Here is a 25,768-nt window from a genome sequence, read left to right on the forward strand (position 1 = left end):
GAGTTTAAGCCTCATTCCTGGCATGAAAAGTATTCAGTAACACTACAAACCATTACTGCCGCCTTTGAACAAATGGATAGGGTGTATGTGAGGTTACAGGAATAGCCAGAGATCGAGCTAAATGAACTATGAACTACCATCTAAATGTAGTTGAAATAATAGCTGTCAGTTATGAGTCCAGCATGTGATCCAAGACCATGGTATATTGCATACCTTTTCTATACAAAAAGATCTAGACAGCATTTACAACTGAAACAGTGTAATCAATTCATGGTACCCTGGCCACTTCTCTACAAGGAGGAAATTGCCCAGGGATAACTAAGATTAATTATTATTATTGTTGTTATTGTTGTTATTATTATTATTGTTATTATTTATTTATTCATTTATTTATTTTTTGCCTTTGGCATGTTCTCTTTTCACAATAACTTTGTAGAAGACACCTTAGAACTGCAGAGATGGCACCCCTCTTCTGGGTGGGAGACAGCCATGATATCTGATCCCATTTTCAGTGGATGTGGGTGCCATGACTGAGACATTTCCCAAATGGCACCAATATATTTGATGGAACTCACCATCTTCATTCGTTGGGGGGCCTAGTGGTCTCAGCTATCATTATGACAGTACCTGACATATCTCAGATGAAATTCTTTGTTACCCAGTCAGCAGTGGTTCCTGCAACTATAATTGTGAGTTGATCTCATCTTTTATACAAGGCTTGTACAATATGCATAACCCTGGCAAGTAACAGAGCTCTTGTAGTCATAAAGACACATAAGTCTACCTACAAAACTACAGATGGACCTCTAAATGCTGAAAGTGTAGACACACACACACCAGTGGCGACATGGTGAATCCACTCTACCACACCCAGGTTTCATTCAGTCGAGGTAAAATTCCTTTCACACCCCAAAGCATTGAACTCTGTCTCGTTGTTTGATCATCTATACTGGCTACTGTTGGGCAATTTCATTTTTCTAAGGGAAAACCCTTAACTCTTCAATATGTTAAACAATACTCCTTCTAACCTAGGCCCTACATCAGTAAAGGATCAATAAAATAATTGGTGAAAAATGTACAAGTAAATACCATAGATGCAGGTAACTTACCATCATAGACAAGTGGAATTTTCTTCCTGAAGTAGACTAAGGCAGGAGTATGCAAGATATTGAAGCGATGCGCTGCTTCTGGATCGTTTATTTTGACAAAATCAATGCCTGCAGAAAAAAATCACTGTTTATTAGGACTTCAGAGTTGTAAGCAATAGCAAATGAAATGTATACAATCAGTTTTATGTTTTATCTGCTGATTCTATAGAAATAAAATATACATTGTTTTGACCATAATTTCAAATGCAAGCTGAGATTTGACATTATTTATAAGTAGTATAGTTAGTTTGAAAATTTAGTGTAAAATAATCAAGAATACCTTCTGACCAATGAGCTTGAGCTTTAAAAACTGTTGCCATATTGTATTTTAGTTTTTACACACAATATAATTTGGAATTAATTGCATGACCAGGATCTTAATATTCTCCACCTCTAGAAATGTATACATTTTTGCAACATATACACTATTTCCCGAAATCAAAGTAACTTGGGATGAAAGAAATCTTTATTTCTCTCACTCATGTCTCTCTCAGCCTTTTCATTCATGCTTTGAACTATGAGAAAGTGTATCACATTTCTTCCCCAGCAGTATCATCCTTGGTGAATCACTCAAATGGAACAGATTATTGCCTTAGTTCAATGATATCAACTCTCACTGGGTCTCATAAAATAAGCCAACCTCTCCAGCTTGGCCTGTTCCACCCTCTCTCCATCCCATTAGAACTCATCTTGCTTATTATGAATAGAATCATTCCTTCTTTGCTCTATCACATTTGATAATTCCATGAATGACCCTCAGGCATTTCTTTTCCACCCATTGCCTCCACAGGGCTTACCTCACTTGCACTCATCACTTAGGCCTCATTTCCTTAAAAACAATTAGTATAGTTATTCCTACATGTATTCCTTTCATTGCTTCCACTAACTAGCTAATAACACTTCTTGGAACCTCCAACAGTTTGTGGGAAGAAATACTGGGTAATTTCTTGTGTTGCATTAGTGTGGGTCTGTCTCTGAGTCATCAGCCAACAGCAGAAAGAAGGGGAGAGATCAGTGGTCACCTGTCATATCTCCTGAGAAAGTGTGTGTGTTGCATGGTTGGGGGAAGGGGGATTTGTTGAAGATCACAGAAACCTTGGGCTTAGTCTACAAAGTGCTAGGCTCACAGTACTGCACTTCAAGATAGAGGTGATTCATCATAGTCCTTGGATTGCATACTGGACTTGTGCTCGACAGTTATCCTTCCAGAAGAGAGCACATAACCCATATTGTCTGATCTGTGGGAAATACTGTGACCTTACACACACACATACAGACACCGGTCGAATTGACAGCGAAATTTGGAACTCCAGGAAAACTTCAAGTTTCGTTGATCTCAACGACGAGGGAGTACCTTTGTTGTATTAGTAGGGAAGGGGAAGAAAAAGGAGAAAGGGAGACATTATTGAGGAAAATGGAAGGAAATGAGGAGGGGGAAGAACGGGCCCCGGACATCAGAAGGGGTGTCAACAAAAGGTGTGCAAAACACACAGATGAGATAGGACAGGGGGAGCAGAGGTATCAAAAGCAGAAATATAGATAATAGCAGCTCAATGGAAAGAGAAGATAACTGCTTTTATGGATTTAATGAGGGAGGAGATGACAACCTCCCCGACTAGTAAATCTAGAGAACCTTAAAAAAATGAACGAAACAAGGGAGGTTAGATTTAACCAATTAACACTGGTCACACAAAGAGTTGATAAACTGGAAGAACTAAAGAAGGAGAATCAAAACCTAACTAAAGAAATAGAAGAATTAAAAAGACAGTTAAGAGAAGTAAAGGATGAGAATGAGGAATTAAAGAGGAAAGTGGTTGGAAAAGAGTACAAGAGAACAATAAAATGGAATTTAGAAATATAGTGAAACAACAGATGAACAAACTAAGGACACAGTTATTAAAGTGATGAGGGAGAAGGAGAATATAGTAAGAGACTTAGCAGATAAAAAGAAATGTATAATTATATTAGGGATGGAAGAGAAGCATAATCCAAATAAGACTACAAGAGTAAAGAAGAAGGAAAAAGTAAATAATATATTAGAAGTAGTTCAAGAAGATGAACCAGAAACAGGGAAAGAAATTGAAGAAATATATAGAATAGGGAAATACAATACAGATAAGACCAGACCAATTAAGGTTAAATTCAGGTCACAAATGACAGTAGAGAATATCTTAGCAAAAACAGGGAAACTAGCAAAAAGTGATCAATATAAACAGGTATGGATAAAAAGAGAGATGAATAAAAAGGAAAGAGAGGATGAGAAAGCAAAAAGACTAGAAGCTAAGGAAAAAAAAAGATAAAATAGAGTCAAAGAGAAATTCTATTAGAGAGTAGTGGATGTAAAACTGAGAAAATGGTTCATAGCAGAGAAAAATGGAAGGGAAACAGAAAACATGGTGGAAGTAGCAGAAAATTAAAAGTGTCTTACACAAATATAGATGGCCTAATAACAGGCTTGAATGAATTGAATGATTACCTGAAGGAAAAAGAACCAAACATAATGGGAATTGTAGAGACAAAATTGAAAGGTCCACTACCACCCAACAGTGTAGGACATGGTGCATATAATTATTGGATTAGAAACAGAGAGGTAAAACAAGGGGGTGGAGTTATGTTCCTGACTAAGGATATAATGTGAGGAATGTCTCATATGGAAAGAATAGAGTAGAGATAATTATGATGGAAGTGGAGGACAGGGATGGGAAGATTCAGTCTTATTCATTGAAAGAAAGCATTGTGCTGCTTGATTGTAAAAGGGTAAATGTAGTACCAATTCACAAAGGTGGAAACAAGGAAACACCACTAAATTATAGACCAGTATCACTGACTAGCATAATAGTAAAATTATTTGAAAAGATTGTGAAAGATTGAAGGACCAAATATCCTGAAAAGACAAACATTCTGAGAGACAGTCAGTTTGGCTTCAGAAGTGGAAGGTCATGTGTGTTAAACCTTTTAAGTTTTTACTTGAGAATGATTGATGCAATGCAAGAGAGGGGTGGGTGGACTGCATGTACCAGGAACTAGAGAAGACATTTATAAAGTACCTCACAGTTGACTTGTATGGTAATTGGAGCACATTAGATGACTGAGTGGCAAACTACTAGAATTGATAAAAGACTTTTTGAAGGAAGGATACATGAAGACATTAATAAAGGATAAGATGTGAAGCTGGAGAGCACTAACGAGCGGAGTTTCACAAGATGTGCTTACATCAATAATGTTTCTTGTCTATGTCAATGACATGATGGAAGGAACAAACAGTGCCAAGAGATGTTTGCAGATGATGCTAAAATTATGAGAAGAGTGAAAAATGAGGGGGATGGTAGACTATTGCAAAAATAGCTAGACACTTTTTTGCATGGAATAATGAATGGGAAATGGAGTTCAGTAAAAAAAAAAGTGTTGGAAATGGGCAATAGCAGCACAAGGGTGTCCTCAAACTATTTCTTGGGAAGTGAATACATTACAAAAGCAAAAGAGGAGAAATATTTGGGACTGTTGATAAAAGATAACCTGATAGACATATCAGCAGGATTTTGTGAGAGACATAAGGACTACTGCAGAAGATTAAAGTGGAATTCCACTATATGGATGAAGGGATGATGATAAAACTAATTAAAATCCTGATACATAAGTAGCATGGTCCTCACACAGAGTGAAGGATATAACCAAGATCAAGAGTATACAAAGGGCAGCAACCAAACAAGTCCCCAGCCTGGCAGATAAACCATATGAGGAAAGACTAAAAGCACTGGATCTGCTAACTTTGAAAGATCAAAGAGAATGAGGTGATATGGTTAGTGTTTAGGTTACTAATGGGTATGGATTGCATTAACAGAAGAGATTTGATTAAAGATGATAGGGCTTTAGGACGTTGTATTATTGCTTTGCATAACATTCTTATTACCATTGCTATTCCATTACTATTGCGCATGTCGGCGTTCACGCCTATGTTGACTGATCTTACATAATAATAAACAGTGTGTACGAGCTTCCCACGCGTATCATTCACCCGACATGGTGGGATATAACCAAGATGACCTACTAGAAAAAGAGGAACTCTATAGAGAGAAATACTCTAAGAACTACAACAACCACTATCGTATCCAGACATTGCCAGCTCTTCAAGCAGGCGATAAGGTATACATACGAGACCAAGAACGTTATGGAGAAGTAACACAGAGACTGACTCAACCGAGATCATACAAAGTCCTGACTGATGCAGGTTCCACAATAAGAAGAAACCAACACTCTCATACACACAGGTGAACACAGTAAATTGCCTGACACTGAACCCAAAGAAGGGACTCCCACCCTGCTTGGTTCTTCTGATAATTCCATCCATGTCAGTGATATTCCTAAAGGTGCATCTACTTCTGTTGTTTGTCCTAGCACTAAACCTAGTGTACCTAGCCCATCACAAATTGAAGTTAGAAGGTCCGGCAGAGTGCCTAAACCCAATGTACAACCAGAAATGGTTTACTACTAATAGTGTATGTTATGTATCACAAATAATAGTATCTAATTTTGTACTTAATTCTAAAGGTTTACTCTAGTTGATATGTCATCACTATGCTTTCTTTTGCAGCCTTTTGGGGAATTACTAACTGTTACTTACTGATAAGTTTATTTTGAGATTTTGTAAACTTGAGGGGGGATGTTGTATTATTGCTTTGCATAACATTCTTATTACCATTGCTATTCCATTACTATTGCGCATGTCGGCGTTCACGCCTATGTTGACTGATCTTACATAATAATAAACAGTGTGTACGAGCTTCCCACGCGTATCATTCACCCGACAGACGTCATGGGATTAAATTAAGACCACATGGCTAAAGGATGTAAAGAAGTACAGTTTTCCATATGGATGCATAAGTGTGTGGAATAGCTTAGACGGTGATATAATCCAAGCTCAAACAGTATATAAGTTCAAATCTAAATATGATAATTGGAAATCACGAATACACATTAAATTGGAAAATTTTATTTTCCTATTCCATACGTTCTCATAGTCTCTCATACTCCCTTCCTGTCCTTATCATGTATCTTCCCAAGATCCATAAAAGTACAATGATTTCTCTTTCTTGCTTGTTTTTTCAGTCTGAAAATAAATACTGATACAACCTCTTTATTTGCATAAACTACAATTCTGATCTTGTTATCTCTCCAGGGACTAATGACAGGTCTCTGCATGTGGTGGTCCTGCAAGGTACACAGCAATACTGTCAATTTTCAAAACCTGTTAACCCCTTTACCTCCATCAGGTAGCCCTGAGAGGCTGACACTTGGTCTCTGGGATCTCTCTCTAACAACTTAAACTATATTTTTTACATTTTCACACAAGGTGAGCTAACAACAGACAACTGCTCCTATCCCTGTACTATTTTCAGCTGGTGACATAGAAATAGTCCCAACAGCAACCAAACTGGTCCCTAGCCTGGCAAATAAACCATATGAGGATAGACTAAAAACAGTGGGTCTGTCATTTTTGAAATATTGAAGAGAAAGAGGTGATATGATTACAGTATTCAGGTCACTAAAGGGGTTAGATTGCACTGACAGAAGAGATCTCCTGATTAAAGATGGAAGGGTTTTAAGAGGTCATGGGAGCAACTTAGCAACTTATGAAAGACCACATGTCAAAAGTATATGAAGAAATACAGTTTTCCATATAGATGGATGAATACTTAGAATATCTTTGGAAGTGATATAGCCCAAGCTCAAACAATACACAAGTTCAAATCTAGATATGATAATTGGAAATCAAGGATATAGATTAAGTTGGAACTGTATATGAATTTGAGGCTAGGTATGAAAAAAAAGAATTGGAAAGTAGGAAATGGGACCCAACAAGCATTACTCCTTTCCTATATGCTATAATTAGATAAATACACTAATGCAACACAGACAACAATCCAAAATTTCTTCCCAGAGATATCTGTTGGAGGTCCTGATAGCTATTGCCAGCTATTGTGGGGCTGTAGGTTTTCCACTGGGTGAAACTCGAGTCAACATTTAATCAACTGATTAATTAATAAATTATTATATTAATTTCTATCTTCATCTTTGTTATAAGTATTATAAAAGTTTTGTCATCCAATTTGTCTTAGTTGCTCATAGTGTTAATATATCTTTAGTTCATACATTCAAAGTTGTTTTCCCATACTTGTATGTACTAGAATAATGGCTACATTTTTCAAGTCTCTAAGCACTTTCTTGTAACATATATTTTGATAACCTCAAGTGTCTTTTGTAGATCAACCATTAGTAGTCAGCTGTTGTTGTCTTTAAATTAAGTCAACATTTTTGTCAAATTACTACATACATTACAGTATTATTCTATATGAACATTTTTGTATACTATTGTTATCTAGTATCTTAACCTCTTTGATACGATGATGCCTATGTAGGCATCATGAGGTGCAAGTGGGAATACAAGGATGTCAGTATGAGTGTCTTGATTATATTTATTTTGTAGTTGTAGCTGAGTGACCCCCGAATTCTGTGAATTGGTCTGATCAGGTTTTCTACATTTATTATCACTTAGAGTGAAAGAGAACGAGTAATACAGCAGTAACTTTATATTCTATAATAAAAGTAGTGTGATGCATCATACATTAGGCATCTGATGCTGCATACAAGAACTTGACTTATACTGAAGAGGTTAAAGGACTTCAATGGAAATAAGCCCATCAAAAGTTTTTTTTTTTTAATCTCTAGTATATTAAGATATTTTTGCATGTGACTCAGTTATTTTTCTATACATTTCTTGAATACTTTATTTGTATTGGTGTAGTCTTCATCTGCTTGTAAAATGATTGTATACTGCAAAAATAAAGATAAAACTAAAGTATGAATCATCTGAACTCAGGGTAAATGGCAAGAGTTTGGTATATTGCCTTAACATATTGGTAGAATACAATACTCAAAACCATTACTTACCAAACATGTCTACTTCATCATCAATGTTTTCAAGTTCATGTAGAACTTGCTCACAATCCTGACAGTCATCTTCATCTAATGGTGTCATCACATGACGCAGATGGCAATGGGCAGAGATGAGCAAGGAATGCATAGAAAGGAGAACAAAAAAGTTAGCCATTAAAGAATATATGATACAGAAACATTTGCAATTAAGAAAAAAATATTACAACCGGGCAAAAGTAATATCCACATGAAGTAAAAGACAAGTAAAAAATATATATTTGAAGAAAAAAATCTTTATATATATATATATATATATATATATATATATATATATATATATATATATATATATACATATATTCATTGTAAATTCCAACATCTACATTTTAAAATTAAAATAAACCAAAATCATGTGAATACACTTTCTAAATAATGCAAACATCATGAAACTGGACTTAAGAACTTCAGAGGTAATATGTTACAAATTGTAATCACAGTTTGAAGACCATTATCTCTTTTGGCTGCCAGAGGGCCCATTTGGGGTTTTCTTGGTTCACTGATTGAAGCCGTGATTGAGGTTTTATCAGTTTATTACCAAACATCCCAATATGGGCTGTGCTGTTGAATCACTACTAGAAGGGCCCTAATCTGGTCTCTGATGACAGTGTCCTTGCAGTTTTGTTGTCTCATTACCTGTATTTTTTTTTACAAAGTATTACAAATGAGCTATAAATCATTCCCTTAAAGATTGAACTACAAATTCATATTTTATGTAATATGAAATATGATTAATGAATTAAAGGAAACTTTTGTTGCAGAGTTACTACCATCCTCATGACAGATAGCAAACATTCCTGGAGGCATCATATACGTCACATTGTTCAAATGAAAATCTCAAGGCCTCTGTTGCCTGATCTCATTATTCTGTAGTCATATTTTCCTGTTAAACACAATTCTTATTTTATATTATTTCATATCGTCCCTTAGCTCTTTTTATAACTTCTAGTTTCATATAGTCTGCATCTTGTTCTTTATCTTTATTTATCTGTTTATTATTTTTAATTTACTTACTGGTATTTGTTTATCTATTTACATATTTATTTATTCGTTTTTTGTTTTTTTTTGTTTTTTGTAGTTCCTCACTCGAATGGACTTTTGCAGACCCACATATACATATGTGTAATATCAGACCTTGACCAACACAACTTCCCTGTGCAAAAAAATTTCATAATTACTCAAAGAGTTAAATATTGCAGCATTTGTCAAAAATGACCATGATTCATATTAGCAAGATTATAATAGCCTGGCAGGTCTTGCTGTGTGCCAGTGTCTCCCATCAGACACGTTATTCACCCAACATGAATTTAATCCATCACAACGGGCTAAGGAATGCAACACTCATATTCTTGCAAGAACACAAATCCAACACTACTGACTGAGGTAATGGGTCAATAAAATTCTGCACCCTGGGAGTTAATCTTACTCCCGAGGGACTAAGTCGACTGCTAACTGCCTTCTAAATAAATTTTACAGAGAGCCAAGACCAACTTATTAAGCTGGTTATGCTGGTACGTTTCCTTAATAAACTTATCGTCATTATCATATCTGAATAGAATCACCAGTGACAGTGATGTCGATCAAATAATTCTGACAGTTGTTCCCAGATTCAAACCAAGACTTGCGAGAACACAAATCCAATGCTCTACCGACTGAGCTAATGGGCCTATAAAATTCTTCCATTAAACTCTCCAGCCTGTGGTCTTCCGAGAGAGTTCTTACATTGTAAGTATTGATCTTCATTTTTTCATGTTTAATGTCCAAGACTTGGATCTGCTTGGATAAAGCTTAGTCACAATTGGTGGCACATTGCCTGTATGTACACACAGCAATGTGGTTGGACCTTTAAGAGATTATGATCCAACAGGAATGCCCAGTTTTGTTTTGGTTTTACTATTCATGGTTGCTATGAAGGGATATTGGAAGTAATCACACCTTGCCGATTGGTTTCTGGTGAGATATTTCTTTGGTGTCACCTTATTCATTATATTTGGTGAATCCCTGTATCTATAGGGTGCCCAATGGTCCACACCATCATTATGATGGTATCCCATATATCTATGAGGAATTTCCCTGTTTGCCATCAGGGACGTGCCAGTTAGCAGTGGGTCCTGTGACTGTGTGTGAGCTGCTCTTTGTCTGATCTTTCTTACAAAACCTGTTCAATATGAGTGACCTTGCAGAGATTTATATATATATATATATATATATATATATATATATATATATATATATATATATATATATATATATATATATATCGCTTGTTTGCGAAAACGTTGTCATAACTCAAAAAACTGAATTTTTGAGTTATCTATACAGACATATTCATCTTCAAACACGGATTTTTTTGGTAACAGTGCCATATCTGTAGCTCAAAAATTGACCGCTAGGAAGTGCTAAATGTCCCAACGACATAACCTTACATGTTCCAACTTGTTCCAACAAATATTTTAGACTTAGTAAAGATTATGATTGTTTCAACTTCTATAAACTTTAGAGGCGTATTTGATGCTCCAAAAAATGTTCCACCTATGGTGTTTGAGGGCTTTTTATAATATTGAAAGCGTTTTGAAACTTTAAAATGCCTCTCCTGAAAAATTCGATATTTTGAGTTATGACGACGTTTTCGCAAACAAGCGATATGTATAGATATATATACATATATATACATATATATATATATACATATATATAAATATACATGTGTGTATATATACATATATATATACATATATATATATATATATATATATATATATACATATATATATACAGTCGAACCTCGAAAGCCCGGACCCCGAATGCCCAGACCCTCGTATGACCGGTCGAAATGAACAAAGGGCGGACTTTTCTAGCAAAGTTCCCTATTAGTCCGGTAGGTGGCAGCGACGGCCGTACACGTGTACTCAAACCCGGCCCAGTCAAGCCGCCACCAGGGCTGCCGTTTCGTAGAATTTTGTACCAAAACTTAGTAAAATAGCGGCATGTGGCAATTGCACAAGGACATGAGGAAATTTTTTCTACATAACAGTGGGCTGTTAAAAACATTCAAAAACTCAAACTTTTGTTTAAAAATCATAGAACTAGTTATCAAATAATAAATGGTACATCAAAATATGACTTTTATTGGTAATTGTGTTACTCATAAAATATTATACCCCAAAAGGTATGTTTTTACCGTGTAGAAAAAACTTGTGCACTAAAGTTTCAGTTTTTTTAGCGATAATAAAAAAATATATATATATATATCTTACTGAATATGTTAGGGCATGGGGGCCTTATATACATTCAAGAATAAAAAAACTAGAACCAACATTGTCAAAGTTTGACAAGTATATCTTGCTACGAAAGTCTGCATACGCCCGAGAAAAATGTATGCCCCGGTATGGCAACACTCCCATTCTACACGGCAGTGTAGAAAACGCGGCAACCCTGGCCCACCATTGTCCCGCGATATTTACAGTGTACGTAATAAAAAATACAGTACAGTACACTGTATATACAGTACATTTACATGCCTGTATTACAGTTATTATTACAGAATTATTAGTATTATAGCATTATTATTACAGTATTGTTATTATTACAGTGTTAGAGTATTATTCTTATGTGTTTCTATGCCATATCATACATTACCTATACGTATACCGCTGTGAAAATCTACGGGTGTTAGGGCAATATTTTCGATGACCGGACGTTTGGCATGACTGGACCACCCTTCCCCCCAATTAGTCCGGGCTTTCGAGGTTCAACTGTATATATATGTGTATATATATATATATATATATATATATATATATATATATATATATATATATATATATATATATATATATACACACTAGAACCCCGATTTAACGAACAAATTCAGCCAAGGTCCAGTCCGCTAAAGTGAATTTTCCGTTAAATTGAGCGAGTGAGCATTGGTGTAACAGTGTTGCCAGAGCGGATTATAAAAATGATACGTACCTAAAAATTCCCTAGTGTACACACACACACATACAGTATATATATTATTGTAAGTAAATTATAGGCAGCACAATCGTGAATTGCAAACGAACAGCAACGTGCAGTAATTTGTTGCAATGTGTATTTACCTAGTTGTATTTTACGGGAAGGGGAGCTATGCTTGTGGTGTCCCGTAGTGTGTGTGTGTGGTGTAACAATGATATGAGCTGTCTGTGAATTTCGCGGAATATTAGTCATAGCTTCATGTTTGGTTCGATGTACATAATTCTAGCGATTAATAGGAGTGGGCAGTTGGTTTTTGGATAGTGAGCGTTATTGTTGTGTTGCTGCAGAAAACGTAGTTCGTTGTTATAGAAGTGTTTTTCATGGTGATTACTCTCGTGAACTGATTTTAAATTTTCCCATCAACTTACTGTTTCATTATTTTGTTTTCCTATTATACCGTCTATTTCTACTTGAATATATTTCTGCTACAATTATACTTTATACATATACTGAATTATATATTATTGTATATATATATATATATGTATATATATATATATATATATATATATATATATATATATATATATATATATATATATATTTATATACCTCCAAAGTACTAAATTATAAAATTTTCCTTGACTCCACCACCGTAATCTGGTAACATCTGGTAACATTGGAATCTGAGACACGCATGTGGCCAGTTGACGGAAGATGCTCAACTTAACTTACCGTTCCCGCTAAATTGAGCTATTTCCGTAGATGCGCGTCTGGCCAGCTAGCGGAAAATGGTCAACTTAGCGGACCATTTCCGCTAAGTTGAGCATTTTCGTTATTGCTATTTGCAGTTCGCTAATTTGAGCTTCCGCTAAATTGAGATTCGTTAAATCGGGCTTCTACTGTATATATATATATATATATATATATATATATATATATGTACATATATATATATATATATATATATATATATATATATATATATATATATATATATATATATATATATATATATATATATATACCATATTTTATAGCTTACAAGACACTTTTTTTCCTAAAAAATACCCTGAAAAGTACTAGTGCGTCTTCCAAGACGAATGTTGTATTGTAAGGCAACACCCAGGCTCAAGTGAGCTTGGACACTTGACCAATAACGACCTGGATTTGTATGTTGAGTCATTACACTATGATGTTAGGTTAAGTACTATTTAATTCAGCGTTTTATATGATGTAAACTCAGTATAGTAGTGACAAGTCTGCAGATGAGAGTTCAGAACTTTCACATGAGTCCAGTCATGATGAGTTCTCGGGATTTGAGGAATAAATTTCTTTCAAGTTTTATATTTCTACATGCATATTTTTTAAATTTTAGTTTATTTTTATGAAAATAAAACCACCCTTGGACAATGAAAAATGTATAGTACCGTATTTTTCGGCATATAGTGCGCGACTTTTTTCCGTTGGAAGGGCCTAAAAATGGGGGTTGCGCATTATCCGGCGGTGCGCATTATCTACGGCCTATGATAAAAATTCTGCGGCTGTGTGTGTAATTTTTTTTCACAAAGTCGGGACGCACACTTCTCCCTGACGTTCCGTGAGAACAAGAAGAACAGCCATGGTGACATGAAAGAATACGCCAGCATGGGCTACCGTATATGAATATTTGGTATAGGTAGGTATCTATCGAATCTTATTTTTCATGTTTAAATAGGCCTAAACACCATGAAACATGATCAATATTCATGATATTTGCCCATGTTCACAGCATCTTAGTTTGAATTTTTATATTGGCTTTGTTGCTTCACTTTAGGTATGGTACAAATTCCGTTGCGGCCGTTCATAAACGTGTCAAACACCTGACTACAACACCCTCTTTCGGGAGTTATATTAACTAAACGTCACCTCGATGAGAGACTGTCCTATTTCACCACTGTCATTGCAGGTTCAAAGCTAAAACGAAACAGTCTGTAGTTTGTTTCAGTATTAAATAAAAAAAAATGATAAAGACGATTTCCTCAAGATATAAAATGAACATTTTCTGTAAAAATCCCGAAATTTTTCTGTATATTCTACTTTCAATAAACTTTTTTAGATCATATTTCCAACAAACTATTTAAGCTACAAAGTAATAAGGGACCAATGCACAACATGAGTCATATTGCGGTACATGTAGTTCTGAATTTTTCTTAGTTGTGTCCTGATTGATGCCTAAACTGACACTTAATTTAGTGACAAATAAACAGATTTCCCAGCGGTGGCTCTAGCCAATGAAAAATACTTCTCCATGTAACCTCGTTCACATGATATAAATACAAAGGTAAAACTGCGTTATAGACAAATGCGATCGGGCATGCGCGTTATACGTCGGTGCGCGCTATCTGTGTACTGAGATAAAGAAGTGTATGGGTGCGCATTATAACCCGATGCGCATTATAAGCCGGAAAATACGGTATATTTACTAATCACCAACTAGTATCATCGCCATACAAACAAAATCGGACAAGTGATTTCGTAATGTAAACAATACGTCCAATACGTGCTGTCGCCCGCCACTAAAACAAGAAGAAGAGATGGACTGCTTCACTGTGTGTACGTATTTACCTATGGTATTTTCATTTACATAGTTGTAAATTTGTGGTGAGTGCTCCAGCAAATTTGTAATGAGTGCTGAGACAATAGTGTCTTGCAGACTCCTTGCTTCTTAGGTTTTTGTGTTCAGTGGTCAGGTATATGGTGAATGTGTTCTTGTATGAGAATGACTTTTTTTTCTTAGAAATTTCTTTCAAATATTAGGGTGTGTCTTCCAAGCCATAAAATATGGTATATATATATATATATATACACACACATTATATATGTATACATTGTATATATGGAAATAAAAGTTAGTTCCGTGTAATCATTGGTTTTGAGAATATGCATAGTATATGATATGTTAAGAGCTATTATATTTCCTACGAGTATGACTGATGTCCTCCAGGTGAGCAATGATAGTTTTATTTACAGAAGGAAAATCTATAGTTGAATGAATAAAAATACCAATAACATCATTAATGCAGACATTTGTGCATTTTTCAGTAATATTTTTGGCTGCAATAGTTTTTAATTAATGTTTAGATACATATAAAAATCTTAATGTTGTGCATCTAGTAGGGAACTAGTTGGAACTGTGTGGCAAGTAAAATTTAAATAGAACATTATATGCTGCAATCAAAGGGTTAAGAAAATAAAATAGAGCTCACACAAAGCCAAAAATTGACTATGGATATGAATACATGATTAATAAACATTCCTTTAATGGTTTAGAATAGCAAATTGCTCATTAAATTAGGGGGAAGGGGTTATTTGGCAAATGAGATTAAACAAAATCAGGAAAATATTAAAATCATATGATCAAGTTTATGCATTTGGAGACATATCCGGCTTAATTTTGAAAAAGTCAAGCTTCATGCACTCTGATGTGAACATGGGAAGACCATTCAATTCAGCTGAGTCTGAGAAATACAAATGCTGAATACAAATGCAAGCATACACTGAACTTACATATCAAATCTTGGATTCCTGTAGATAATCATATATGATCACACAAGCACAGGTGTAGAACACAGAAAGAATACAAATATGCTAGAAATCAGTACATAAACATCCAAGGAGAGGAAGAAAATTTAAAAAGATATCATCAATACATGTAAAAGTGAACCTAAACTGTTTAACCATCACTGACAAATTAAGACAGGAATAATCAAGTCCATGAAGAGGCATCAACACAAGCCAAAATATTATACAATGGTTTCAAGTAAGTCTTCATGAAAGAAAATGACTGTGAATGAAAAGAGAAAGAGAAGAATGCTGATTTGAAATACATAAACATAGAAGTGAAGGAAGCATATAAACTAATAGACACTGAATGTGAGGAAAGCCCCTGGAATTGACAGGATTCCTAAGCTGATAGATTTAGGAATGCAGAAAACTGGTGGATAAGATTTATTGCCTAACTGTGTGGACATTAGAAGAGGGGATAGTGCCTCAGGATTGGGAGAGGGCCAATGTGGTGCAAATCTATCAAGGAAGAAGTGAAGAGGAACCATAGTAAGACTAGTGTCTTAGATCAGTGTTGTAGCTAAATTATGTGAGGGACTTGTGAAAGGGAGATTTTGAGAGAAAACCAATTTGGATTCAGAAACAGAAAATCATATCTTAAATTTGTTAAGCTCTTATTCAATTGATGAACAATAACTATAAGATGGAGATGGATGGAAGGATTTTGTGTAACTTTAGATATAGTAATGATAACTGTTCCCTCATATTTCTCTGACTAGAAACTCGCAGCCCCACAGTGACTGGCAATGGTCCTCAGGCTCTCTCATAAATCTCTCTTGGAAAAAACGTGGACTACTGTGTGTGCTGTATTAATATGGAATATTGTTTATGTCACTGTTTTGTTGTAGTATGAGAAGAAGGGGAGAAGTTATTGGTTGTCAGCTTTCTTTATGAGAAAAGGTGAAGGAAATACAACAAAAACTTGTACTTATGCTTAATCTGGATACCAAATTTTAGACCCTAAGGGCCCCACCTTCAGATGAAGGTGAGGGTGTTGACTAATTTTGAAGATGGGTGGCTAGGAGATGAGTATACTTAATGTTGATCTTACAGGAGCATCATTTGCAGGTACTCATCAGAGGTCACTGTGTGTACCAAAATCTGGAGAGAACCTTTGATGAGGTATAGAATATATATGTATATATATATATATATATATATATATATATATATATATATATATATATATATATATATATATATTTGTATATTTCGGCAGCAGGTTTTCCTGTAGACAGGTTTCATTGAAGAAAATAGCAATTGATGCATTGATGATCTTCTTGTGTAGAGTTTCAATACGTCTAACTATAGACTTGGCTTCAGGAGGTAAGTTTGCTATCGCTGGTCCAAAGGACATGATTCAAACTCAGAAGGGAGAAGAGTAGCATTTAACTGGAGCTTGACGTTTCGTACACTGTGTACATTTTCAAAAGCAATGACAAAGGTCAGAATACATAGACTTATATACTAAAAGAGAGGATCATAGTGAACATAAAGAGAACCAATAGGAAATTGTGGTGTGAGGGAACCTATGGGAGAACAGAACGCCGTATATGGATCAGCCAATCAGGGGCTTGGAACGATGCATCAGGGAGTAGGGGTCATCAGTCGCGTATTAGACTTCGGGCGAAGCAGATCTCTCCTAGTGGACGAAATGACCACGAATTCCTGTGACTGAAGGTTCATGGTGGGCATCTTGTCTCGTATGAGGAGGGCCTCGAGGATCTGTAGCCGTCTTGTATCTTGGGCCTGTCCTATGATTTTAGTGTCTTACCAGACATACCATGGCTGAAAACACTAAAATCATAGGACAGGCCCAAGATACAAGACGGCTACAGATCCTCGAGGCCCTCCTCATACGAGACAAGATGCCCACCATGAACCTTCGGTCACAGGAATTCATGGTCATACCGTCCGCTAGGAGAGATGTGCTTCGCCCGAAGTCTAATACGCGACTGATGACCCCTATTCTCTGACGCATCGTTCCAAGCCCCTGATTGGCTGACCCTTATACGGCATTCTGTTCTTCCATAGGTTCCCTCACACCACAATTTCCTATTGGTTCTCTTTATGTTCATTAGGATCCTCTCTTTTAGTATATAAGTCTATGTATTCTGACCTTTGTCATTGCTTTTGAAAATGTACACAGTGTATGAAACGTCAAGCTCCAGTAAAACGCTACTCTTCTCCTTTCTGAGTTTGAATCATGTCCTTTGGACCAGCGATAGCAAACTTACCTCCTGAAGCCAAGTCTATAGTTAGACGGATTGAAACTCTACACAAGATCATCAATGCATCAATTGCTATTTTCTTCAATGAAATATATATATATATATATATACATATATATATATATATACATATATATATATATATATGTATATATATATATATATATATACATATATATACATATATATATATATATATATATACATATATATAGATATGTGTGTATGTGTGTATATATATAAATTAGAGTACATTGGAAATTTAAAAGAAGGAATGGATAATAGACTCCCCCCCCCCCAAAAAAAAAAAAAAAAAAAAAAAAATATATATATATATATATATATATATATATATATATATATATATATATATATATGTGTTTACCTAGTTGTATTTACCTAGTTGTATTTTACGGGAAGGGGAGCTATGCTCGTGGGACCCGTCTTCATATCTCATTTTATCTAAACTATTTTTAAATTCATGTATTGTTTTTGCACACACCACTTTCTCATCTAACTTGTTCCAACTGTCTATTACTCTGTGAGGAAAGCTGTTCTTTTTCAAATCTCTTCTATAGCTGTCTTTTTTTATTTTCTTTCCGTGTCCTCTTGTATTTCTGTCATCCCATTTTATCAGATTCTCTCTATCAGTAATTTCTATGCCTTTCATGATTCTGTAAATAGCTATCAAATCTCCTCTCTCTCTTCTTTGCTCTAGTGTCTGTAGTTTAAGTTTTTGTAGTCTCTCTTCATATGATAGTTTTGAGAGTGTTGGTGCCAGTTTTGTGATTGCTCTTTGTATTCTTTCAAGTTTTTTTATACATTTTTTTGTACTTGGTGACCATATCGTTGCTGCATATTCCAATCTTGGTCTTATCAGGGTGATTAGGATTTTCCTCACCATTTCTTCATCCAGGTATGTAAATGCCACTTTGATTGTTCTTATTAAATTATAAGTTTCTCCAAAAATCTTATTTATATGTTTCTCAGGTGACATATTATTCATAACAATGACTCCCAGGTCCTTCTCATTTTCTACTTTTTTTATTCCTTCTTCTCCCAAATTATATGATCCTGTTATTCTGTTTTTGCTTTTTCCAAATTCCATTATACTACACTTTTTTGTATTGAACTCCATCTCCCACTTCCTACTCCATTCTTGTACTTTATTTAGATCTCTCTGTAGTGATTCACAATCTTCTTCAGTTTTCACTCTTTTCAGTAATTTTGCATCATCTGCAAAGAAGCTCATATAGCTTTCAATTCCTTCATCCATATCATTAATATATATAGCAAACATTATTGGGGCCAGAACTGTTCCCTGCGGGACACCGCTTATTACTTCATTCCATTTTGAGTGCTGATCTCTTATCACTACTCTCATTTTTCTTTCTTGCAAAAAGTCTTCCATCCAATTTAGCAATTTACCTTGTATTCCTCCTTCATATTCTAATTTCTTAAGCAACTTCTTATGTGGTACTTTGTCAAAAGCTTTTTTTAGGTCTAGAAATGCACAATCAGCCCATCCATCTCTTTCTTGTATTATATCTATTAGCCTTGAATAGAAACATATTAAATTGGTGACGCATGATCGTCCTTGTCTGAATCCAAATTGCCTTGGATTTAGTACGTTGTTTTTTTCCAAGTATTTTACCCATCTACTTTTGATAATTCTTTCACAAATTTTTGCTATTGTACTTGTTAGTGAGACTGGTCTATAGTTGGTAGGTTCTTCTTTATTTCCTCCTTTATATATAGGTACTATATTTGCTTTTTTCCAATCTTCTGGAACTTTTCCTTCTTTTAAGGAACTGCTTATTATGCTATGTATTTTGTCTGCCAGTTCATTCCTGCATTCTTTCAGAATCCAGTTTGCTATTTCATCTGGCCCATGCGATTTTCTGACATCAAAATTACCCAAGTGTGTCAATATTTCATTCTTTGTTACTTCTATTTCTTCCATGGGTGTATTTACCTAGTTGTATTTACCTAGTTGTATTTTACGGGAAGGGGAGCTATGCTCGTGGGGTCCCGTCTTCATATCTCATTTTATCTAAACTATTTTTAAATTCATGTATTGTTTTTGCACACACCACTTTCTCATCTAACTTGTTCCAACTGTCTATTGCTCTGTGAGGAAAGCTGTTCTTTTTAAAATCTCTTCTATAGCTGTCTTTTTTTATTTTCTTTCCGTGTCCTCTTGTATTTCTGTCATCCCATTTTATCAGATTCTCTCTATCAGTAATTTCTATGCCTTTCATGATTCTGTAAATAGCTATCAAATCTCTCTCTCTTCTTTGCTCTAGTGTCTGTAGTTTAAGTTTTTGTAGTCTCTCTTCATATGATAGTTTTGAGAGTGTTGGTGCCAGTTTTGTAATTGCTCTTTGTATTCTTTCAAGTTTTTTTATACATTTTTTTGTACTTGGTGACCATATCGTTGCTGCATATTCCAATCTTGGTCTTATCAGGGTGATTAGGATTTTCCTCACCATTTCTTCATCCAGGTATGTAAATGCCACTTTGATTGTTCTTATTAAATTATAAGTTTCTCCAAAAATCTTATTTATATGTTTCTCAGGTGACATATTATTCATAACAATGACTCCCAGGTCCTTCTCATTTTCTACTTTTTTTATTCCTTCTTCTCCCAAATTATATGATCCTGTTATTCTGTTTTTGCTTTTTCCAAATTCCATTATACTACACTTTTTTGTATTGAACTCCATCTCCCACTTCCTACTCCATTCTTGTACTTTATTTAGATCTCTCTGTAGTGATTCACAATCTTCTTCAGTTTTCACTCTTTTCAGTAATTTTGCATCATCTGCAAAGAAGCTCATATAGCTTTCAATTCCTTCATCCATATCATTAATATATATAGCAAACATTATTGGGGCCAGAACTGTTCCCTGCGGGACACCGCTTATTACTTCATTCCATTTTGAGTGCTGATCTCTTATCACTACTCTCATTTTTCTTTCTTGCAAAAAGTCTTCCATCCAATTTAGCAATTTACCTTGTATTCCTCCTTCATATTCTAATTTCTTAAGCAACTTCTTATGTGGTACTTTGTCAAAAGCTTTTTTTAGGTCTAGAAATGCACAATCAGCCCATCCATCTCTTTCTTGTATTATATCTATTAGCCTTGAATAGAAACATATTAAATTGGTGACGCATGATCGTCCTTGTCTGAATCCAAATTGCCTTGGATTTAGTACGTTGTTTTTTTCCAAGTATTTTACCCATCTACTTTTGATAATTCTTTCACATATTTTTGCTATTGTACTTGTTAGAGAGACTGGTCTATACAGTAGTTGGTAGGTTCTTCTTTATTTCCTCCTTTATATATAGGTACTATATTTGCTTTTTTCCAATCTTCTGGAACTTTTCCTTCTTTTAAGGAACTGCTTATTATGCTATGTATTTTGTCTGCCAGTTCATTCCTGCATTCTTTCAGAATCCAGTTTGCTATTTCATCTGGCCCATGCGATTTTCTGACATCAAAATTACCCAAGTGTGTCAATATTTCATTCTTTGTTACTTCTATTTCTTCCATGGGTGTATTTACCTAGTTGTATTTACCTAGTTGTATTTTACGGGAAGGGGAGCTATGCTCGTGGGGTCCCGTCTTCATATCTCATTTTATCTAAACTATTTTTAAATTCATGTATTGTTTTTGCACACACCACTTTCTCATCTAACTTGTTCCAACTGTCTATTGCTCTGTGAGGAAAGCTGTTCTTTTTAAAATCTCTTCTATAGCTGTCTTTTTTTATTTTCTTTCCGTGTCCTCTTGTATTTCTGTCATCCCATTTTATCAGATTCTCTCTATTAGTAATTTCTATGCCTTTCATGATTCTGTAAATAGCTATCAAATCTCTCTCTCTTCTTTGCTCTAGTGTCTGTAGTTTAAGTTTTTGTAGTCTCTCTTCATATGATAGTTTTGAGAGTGTTGGTGCCAGTTTTGTAATTGCTCTTTGTATTCTTTCAAGTTTTTTTATACATTTTTTTGTACTTGGTGACCATATCGTTGCTGCATATTCCAATCTTGGTCTTATCAGGGTGATTAGGATTTTCCTCACCATTTCTTCATCCAGGTATGTAAATGCCACTTTGATTGTTCTTATTAAATTATAAGTTTCTCCAAAAATCTTATTTATATGTTTCTCAGGTGACATATTATTCATAACAATGACTCCCAGGTCCTTCTCATTTTCTACTTTTTTTATTCCTTCTTCTCCCAAATTATATGATCCTGTTATTCTGTTTTTGCTTTTTCCAAATTCCATTATACTACACTTTTTTGTATTGAACTCCATCTCCCACTTCCTACTCCATTCTTGTACTTTATTTAGATCTCTCTGTAGTGATTCACAATCTTCTTCAGTTTTCACTCTTTTCAGTAATTTTGCATCATCTGCAAAGAAGCTCATATAGCTTTCAATTCCTTCATCCATATCATTAATATATATAGCAAACATTATTGGGGCCAGAACTGTTCCCTGCGGGACACCGCTTATTACTTCATTCCATTTTGAGTGCTGATCTCTTATCACTACTCTCATTTTTCTTTCTTGCAAAAAGTCTTCCATCCAATTTAGCAATTTACCTTGTATTCCTCCTTCATATTCTAATTTCTTAAGCAACTTCTTATGTGGTACTTTGTCAAAAGCTTTTTTTAGGTCTAGAAATGCACAATCAGCCCATCCATCTCTTTCTTGTATTATATCTATTAGCCTTGAATAGAAACATATTAAATTGGTGACGCATGATCGTCCTTGTCTGAATCCAAATTGCCTTGGATTTAGTACGTTGTTTTTTTCCAAGTATTTTACCCATCTACTTTTGATAATTCTTTCACATATTTTTGCTATTGTACTTGTTAGAGAGACTGGTCTATAGTTGGTAGGTTCTTCTTTATTTCCTCCTTTATATATAGGTACTATATTTGCTTTTTTCCAATCTTCTGGAACTTTTCCTTCTTTTAAGGAACTGCTTATTATGCTATGTATTTTGTCTGCCAGTTCATTCCTGCATTCTTTCAGAATCCAGTTTGCTATTTCATCTGGCCCATGCGATTTTCTGACATCAAAATTACCCAAGTGTGTCAATATTTCATTCTTTGTTACTTCTATTTCTTCCATAGGGGGGACTTTTTCCTTCCACTCAATCTCTTCAGGTTGTATATTTTCCCTTGTAAACACTGATTTAAAATGTTTGTTCATAATTTCTGCCATTTCCATTTCCTCAGTGTATTCAACTCCTCCTTGTCTTAATTTCTCTAAGTCTTGTTTGTTTTTCAGTTTATTGTTTACAAATCTGTAGAATAGTTTTGGTTGATCTTTACACTTTTCTATAACATCTTTTTCATATTTTCTTTTTTCCTCTCTGCACTTTTGTACATATTCATTTCTATAACCAGTATATATTTTCCATTTTTCAGGTCTTCTGTCTTTTTTCCATCTGTTCCAGGCTTTGTCTCTTTTGTCCTTTAACTCCCTACAACTTTTGTTGTACCAGCATTTTACATATTCTTTTTCTTGTTTTTGTCTTGGGACATACTTTTCCACTCCTTTTTTGTAAATTTTTGTCAAAATATTCCATTTCTCTTCCACTGTTGTTTCTTCTTTGTATATTTCTTCCCAGTTTTCTTGTTGGAAGAATTCTCTTATTTTATCAAAGTTTGTTTTTTCATACATCATTCTTCCTTTTCTATATTGTTCATTTCTTTTCATATATTTTTCTTCATTAAGTTCCAGTTCAATCAATATGTGGTCACTTTTACCTATTGGTGTTTTATATTCAATCTTGTCCACTATTCTAGGTTCAGATGTAATTATTAAGTCTAGCCTCGATGGTTCTTCTTCATTTCTATACCTAGTGTTCTCTTGTATCCATTGTGTCATTGAATGGTCAGTAATCATCTCAAGTAGAGCATTTCCCCATGAGTCATCACCACTCTTTACTGTCATTTCTTCCCAGCAGATTTCTTTGCAATTAAAGTCGCCCATCATAACTATTCTTCCTCCGTCTTCCATTATTTTAGTTAATGCTATCTTTGTGTCCTCTAACATACTTTTATGTTCACTCTCCTCCCATGAGGCTGTTTTCGGAGGCACATAATTGATCACAAATTTTCTGCTCTTCTTATCTCGGTCTTCCACTTCTATCATAATCATCTCTACTGTATTCTTTCCATATATGACACCTTTCACGTTTATATCCTTCTTAGTCAGGAACATAACTCCACCCCCTTGTTTTTTCTCTCTGTTTCTAATCCAATAATTGTATATATCATGTCCTACACTGTTGGGTGGTAGTGGGCCTTTTAATTTTGTTTCTACAATTCCCATTATGTCCGGTTCTTTTTCTTTCAAATAATCATTCAGTTCATTCAATCCTGTTATCAATCCATCTATATTTGTGTAAGACACTCTTAGTTTTCTGCCACTTCCATTGTATTCTCTGTTTCCCTTATGTTTTTCTTTAGTATGTCGAACTGCTTTATTTTCATGTTCACTACTCTCCAATAGAATCTCTCTTTCTCTGACTCCGTTCTTTCCTCGTTTTTTGCCTTAGCTTCAATTCTTTTCTGCTTTTCTGCCTCTCTTTCCTCCTTATTCATTTCTCTTTTTATCCATACCTTTTTATATTGATCATTTGTTGCTAGTTTCCCTGTCTTGGATAGAATTTTCTCTGCCGTTGTTTGTGACCTGAATTTAATCTTAATTGGTCTGGTCTTATCTGTACTATATTTTCCGAGTCTGAATTTTTCCTCAATTTCCTTTATAATTTCTGGTTCATCTTCCTGGACTAATTTCAATAAACTGCTTACTCTTTCATTTTCCTCCTTGATTCTTGCGGTTCTATCTGGGTTATGTTTCTCTTCCATTCCTAATATAATTATACATTTCTTTTTGTCAGCTAATTCTCTTACTATATTCTCCTTCTGTCTCATCACTTTAATAACTGAGTCTTCATTATGTTCTTTCAATTGCTGTTTGACTATGTCAGTGAATGAAACCTTATTCCCTTCTTGAGTTATTCTCCAATTTTTAGCTTCTGTAGCTATTTTCTCTCTGTTTTCATTACTATTCTTCTTCAATTTCTCATTCTCCTCCTTTACATTTCCTAACTGTCTTTTTAGGTCCTCTATTTCTTCAGTTAAGTTTCTGTTAGCCTTCTCTAGTTGTTCCAACCTTTCAATTCTCTGGAAAATGGAGTCTACGTTACCTAACTTACGCTCCAAGTCCTCGATCACCTTATCAACTCTCTCCTCTAGTCTTATCAGTCGGGGGGGGGGGGGTTGTGTCCCCCCCACCCTCTTTAAATCCCTGGAACATATTCTCGTCACTTTCTTCTGTATTGCTCCTCTCTATACTTCTAATCTTTACATTTTTATTAGACATGTCATCCTCACTCAGTCGTTTGTTTACCTTCCGCTTGTCTGGCTGGGCCAAGTCTACTCCCTCCTCATTTCCTTCCATTTCCCTCAGTAATCCCTCCCCTTTTCCTCTTTCCCTACTTTCCCACTACTCCACGAGCAATTTCCCCCCCACCCTGCAAAAACACCAGGCACTTCTCTTTGCGTTGGGATCCACAGACTGCAGTTTTCTTCAGAGCGTTCGTCAAGCCGTCCGTTCGTTGAAAGTGTGTGTGTGTGTGTGTGTATATATATATATTAGTACAGCAGTAAAGGATAGGATGTACTAACACCTGTGATGTTCTTGATTTATGTAAATGACATGATAAAAGGAGCAAACTGCACTAGTTTATTTGCAGATAATACAAAGATCATAAGAAGAATAGAACTCAAATTGTTAGAAATAGATCTAG

General features: G+C 35.0%; 1 protein-coding gene across 7 annotated transcripts in view; it reads right to left on the minus strand.

Moving 5' to 3' along the window:
- The window catches only part of hlk (hulk), a 267,521-nt gene that overhangs the window by 11,848 nt on the left and 229,905 nt on the right, over nucleotides 1-25,768 (minus strand). For all 7 annotated transcript variants that reach the window (XM_076192757.1, XM_076192762.1, XM_076192761.1 and 4 more), the window contains 2 exons: nucleotides 8,097-8,171; nucleotides 1,110-1,217 (listed from right to left, as the gene is read on the minus strand). In XM_076192757.1, coding sequence (XP_076048872.1) covers nucleotides 1,110-1,217; nucleotides 8,097-8,171 — 183 coding nt within the window. The remainder of the gene's footprint in view (nucleotides 1-1,109; nucleotides 1,218-8,096; nucleotides 8,172-25,768) is intronic.

This window comes from Oratosquilla oratoria, chromosome 11, assembly GCF_046742065.1.
Source record: "Oratosquilla oratoria isolate Oo_2021 chromosome 11, ASM4674206v1, whole genome shotgun sequence".
In the NCBI taxonomy this organism is placed as follows: Eukaryota; Metazoa; Arthropoda; class Malacostraca; order Stomatopoda; family Squillidae; genus Oratosquilla; species Oratosquilla oratoria.